This window comes from Gavialis gangeticus, unplaced genomic scaffold, assembly GCF_001723915.1.
Source record: "Gavialis gangeticus isolate Ggan-Ray unplaced genomic scaffold, GavGan_comp1, whole genome shotgun sequence".
In the NCBI taxonomy this organism is placed as follows: Eukaryota; Metazoa; Chordata; order Crocodylia; family Gavialidae; genus Gavialis; species Gavialis gangeticus.
In genome coordinates this window covers 15,839,784-15,844,509 of record NW_017729002.1, presented here as the reverse complement: position 1 = coordinate 15,844,509, position 4,726 = coordinate 15,839,784, and the positions used below count along the sequence as shown (strand labels likewise).

At 50.9% G+C, this 4,726-nt stretch overlaps 1 protein-coding gene across 2 annotated transcripts in view; it reads left to right on the top strand.

The window, feature by feature from the left end:
• The window catches only part of PTX4 (pentraxin 4), a 23,877-nt gene extending 19,360 nt beyond the window's left edge, over nucleotides 1-4,517 (top strand). For both annotated transcript variants that reach the window (XM_019507513.1, XM_019507512.1), the window contains one exon: nucleotides 2,570-4,517. In XM_019507513.1, coding sequence (XP_019363058.1) covers nucleotides 2,570-3,207 — 638 coding nt within the window. In that variant the 3' untranslated portion in view covers nucleotides 3,208-4,517. The remainder of the gene's footprint in view (nucleotides 1-2,569) is intronic.
• Nucleotides 4,518-4,726: the final 209 nt, after the last annotated feature.

Sequence of the window (4,726 nt, the reverse complement as noted above, 5' to 3'; positions counted from 1 at the left end):
AAAAGTCAGGGCCTATGACTATAGCTGAAGTGCAGAGTTAAAAATCACCATTATCTGAGCTTGTCTATCTAATGGGGCTGCTGCAGCTTTGCCAGCCAAGCTATGTCAGCAGGCCCCCTAGTGGAGACACATCACTGAGCGGGTGGCTGTGGAGGAACAATAAAGGAGGACCCAGGTCTCCCTGTAACTCCCCTCCCGCCCCATCCCCTTGTCCAGACCCTGCATGTAATCCAAGCAATGCATTTTCACTACCTGAGGTATAACATACGGTGACCTAAGCTTCCCGATTAACCATTTGGACACAAAACACCAAGGCAGGAGCCCATCTGAACTTCCTCTCTCCCTGATATATGCTTCCAGTAACCCATTCCCTTTTCATGCTAACAGCTAATGTATTTAGCCCCATGTGTCACTAGCTGTCAGCCTCCTCCAGTGCTAATGGTTTAGGTTCAAACCAGCTGACAGTGATGGGGAGATTTTTATAGTTGCAGGTAACAAAATTTGGTTTTATTTTGTTTTTTAAACAACCTAGGAAGTTTCATACTAAAACAGCTACATTGGAACAAGCTTGTTTAGGTTGCAAAGTCCAGCCTTAAAAGCTTGGAAGTGCCAGATTTACAGGTAGCCTGCCTCATTATCTTTAATTACATGGTCACATGCTGTTTTTCCACAGGTACCTTCTACCCTCCCTGTGCAGATTGGAATTTGAACAGAAGTTGTGTGAGCAACTGTCGATCTGGCATGTCATAATTTTCACGTGCTGGAGTCTGCTAAATAACAGCCTTCTAATGTAGCAGTTTCAGAAAGATACAGGTGGAGAGAGTTATTGGGCACGTACACGCATAGCATGATAGCAGGTGCCTGAGAGCACCTTCAAGCATGGATGTCAATATATGATGCTAAATCCTGCTTTTCATCTGCTGGTAATTTTGTCAAACACGTTCCTTTGGGCTGAAATGTTCCCTGGCTAGATGCAAATTCCCCTTTCTGTTCAGGTCCTCCTGCCTGGCTCCAGCAGCAGTGAAAATGCAGTTTCTTCCCACCTGCAGGTGGAGAGGTTGAGCTAAACCTTAGCATCACACAGGATTTGAGGCACTTCCCTGGCCCCAGGCTTCTGGAAAGCATCAGCTACTGCTGCCTTACTCAGAACAATTGCCATAAAGAAATCACTTTCCTCATACATTCCCACCAGCTATTTGAAATACACATGGCCCCGAACAAGAGTTTGGCTTCTTTTCTAGATCTTGTGGGGATTTAGAGAATAAGTAAAGAATATGAGGAATTGGCTGGGAGATGTCCACACTGCTGGATTTTGCACACACATGCAGCAGGATTTTCTGTTAGGCTTCTAGTAGGGCTGTATGAAATTTCGCCAACTTTTTTGTTTCAAAAGTGTTTCAACGTGTTTTGAGCTCGAAACAGTGAAATTGAAACAAAACAAAAAGCACTGAAGTAGCTTCTAAACAAAATGAGGCCACTCGAAACATTTTGAAAATTTCAAAACATTTCGAGTTTCGAAGCAGCCAGGTGGTGGGACACAGGGGCAGCTCCGCAGCCCCATGCGGCTCAGCCCTGGCTCTCCCCGCCTCCTGCTGCTGGGCTGCGCTCCGTGGGGCTGGTGGAGCCAAACGGAGGGCAGCACTGGCTCTACCCATCTCCCGCTGCCAGGCTGTGCTCTGATCAGCCCTGCCAGCCCCATGGAGCTCAGCTTGGCAGTAGGAGGCAGAGCGCAGCGCTGGCTCTGCCCACCTCCCACCACCAGGCTGCGCTCGGTGAACGGAGGGCAACACCGGCTCTGTCCACCTTCCGCCACTGGGCTGTGCTCTGATCGGCTCCGCCAGCCCTCCATCTCCCCCGCCCAGCCCTGGGTTCCATGGAGCTCAGCCCAGCAGTGGGAGACCGAGCACAGCCCAGGCTCAGCCAGGCTGCAGGAGATGAGGCTGAAACACAGAAGACCTTGGTTCTGGTCTCAGCCCTGGTGCAGATCAGTACCTTGTGCTTGATTCTCCAGGGTGCTGAGCAATGCATCACGGGAGCAGCAGGCACTTGGCAGTCTGGAAATGAGGCCCTTTTCCCTCTGACCCTAGGTCTGTACCTGAAGAATAGGGAGTATAGCACTGAACTCCATGCCAGCTAGGTGCAAGACATTGTGGAAGGGTTGACAGTTTAGTTTTAGTAATAATAAGTTGTCTAACTTATTTGGATTTGTATAAGATGGTTTGGATAAGGATGATCCTGCCTTCCAGCCCTACTTTTCTATGATTCTATGATCTCTCATGTCATACTTGTGGAGTGCTTGTGCTCCCCAGTGGAGGTGCTAGAGAGGGACAGGGGGATTTCTCCTTGGACAGGCTTAGTTGTGGGCAGATCTTTTCAGCATGCTTGGTGAAAGGGGTGAGTGAACAATTGTGCAAGCAAATGAGCACTCTGCAAGAGACAGGGGTGGGGGTGGTCTCTGCTGGTATCCTCAGGGAATGGGGGTTGGAAGGGCAGGAGACAAGTCCTCACAGGACAGGGGTCCCCAGAAGAGGTGATGATTGCATCTTTCTCTCTCTCTCTTTCTGTCTAGTCTGCAATGTGGGTTCAATGCTGCTTTTCCCCAACGTTTCCATCGAAAACTTTGCCACCTTGATCCCAGGCTTCAAGGCCAGCCTCTATGAACTGTCCCTTTGCAGCTGGGTGAGCACCCCCTCTTCCTACCTGGGCACTATTCTGTCTTATGCAATGGAGGAGAATGACAATAAGCTGGTTTTGCATGGCAGGAATGCCAGGGTCCATGGCTCCATCCACTTCGTCATTGGAGACCCAGCTTTCCGGGAGCTGCCCGTGGGACAATTGTTGGACAGCAGGTGGCACCACCTGTGCATCATCTGGTCCTCTGTGCAGGGCCAGTACTGGTTTTATGTGAACAGGAGGCTGGTATCCATGGGCTCCAAATTCCAGAAGGGCTACGTGATTCCTCCTGGTGGCTCACTCATCCTGGGCCAGGAGCAAGATGTAGTAGGTGGCGGGTTTGACCCCTCAGAAGCCTTTGTAGGACATTTGGCTGGCTTAGCCATCTGGAACCGTGCACTCTCACCTGGGGAGGTCTCTGGTATTGCCACAGGGAAGGGCCTGCCCCATGGCATCATCTTGACGCTAGCTGACATCTCTCTGCATGGAGGAGTGCAGAAGGTGAATTGCACTTGCCTGGAGCATTGTTTGTAAACAAAGCCCTCCCTGCCCCAGGCTGTACCTAACATACATGAATCACATGCAGCCCAGGATGCCCACCACCAGGTAGTTACTGACACTGGTTTGTAGTGCCAGGAAAACTCTGACTGACCTTCTGGGCCATTTCTTTCATGAGGTAGGGAGTGGGACCAGGCTTATTGTGACCCAGCCACAGGGCTGCCAATTCAAGTGTTTTTACTGACAATCTGCAAACTTTTTATTAACAAACTTTTTTTACTGACTTCTGTTTTATATAATAAAAATGTAACCCTTCTGCCAGGCCCTGGGCAGCAATAACAAGGGGGTTCACATTTGGGGTTTAACACCAACTTTCTAAACTTGGCTCAAGGTCCTACCCAGAAACTTGGTAAAATAAATTGTAACTATGTTCTAAAGTGAAGAAAAGTCCCTATTTGCAAGAGACATTCAGCTAAAAGAGGGTTTTACTGCAGGGGAAAAAGAGATAAATGCACAACCTTAGAGAAAACCTTAACCATTAAACATTAAGTAAAAACCAAACAGTTAATCAAGGGAGCAGGCACCCAGGACTGCCTCACTGCTGACGTGGCCCCACCTATGTCTGTTCACAGAGGGCTCTGCCCCACGTGCTCAGCATCCACCATCCCATACCATGCAGACTCCACTACCTACCTATACTCACTCCTTGTTCAGCAGTGGCACGCTGGAGTCCCAGAGGCTCCCTGCCAGTGACATCAGGCCTCTCTGAACGTCTGGCTCTGGATCAGAGCTGTCTCTGAGCTGGTCGTGCCACCTGGCACCAGGTCCTGCTCAGCTGCCTTTGTCATTGTGGCAAGCAGTCATTGGGTCTGTAAACAAGTGTTACAGTACCACTGTCAGGATCAGGGTGTGTGGTCTTGTGGCTGCAGAGGCCCTGGTTAGTCCTGGCAGTCCTGGGGCAGGTGGGACTGGGCAACATGAGCCCACATTGCCACCCAGCCTGGTCAGACCTGTGTTGCCCTTGAACAGCTGGCAGGAGGCTTCCACCTCCTGCATGCATGCCCTCATTTGGTGCCCACACCTGCAGTCCTGTTCCTGGGGGCTTCATGGGCACCTCCCTATCATTGGGGAAGCAGCTATAGAGTGATTCAATCCAGAAGGGCTTAAGCTCCAGTCCTGGGGATCATCCAGGCCTGGTCCCCACCTCCTCTACCAGCACAATACCAGGGCTCTGGCCCCCAGCAGCACTTCAGGCCCCAGCACCAGCTGCTCCAGGAGCTGGCACTCAGGAACAGGTATAAATATGGCAGCAGACACCTGAGTCATAAGTACCAGCCTGTACCAACATCCCCATCTCCCCAGGCTGGATGTACCCCCTGGTCCAGCCCTATACAGTCCTGTGTCAGCACTGTACATTTCCCATGCCCTAGTACTGCAGGGGTCTGGGTCAGATCCACATGCTTCTGCCCCTCTCACTCCCCCAGGATCTGGGGCTGGAGTTGGGCTGTTATTGCAGGGTTTCCTGTAACATGGAGTTCCACTCCTGCTGTCTCCA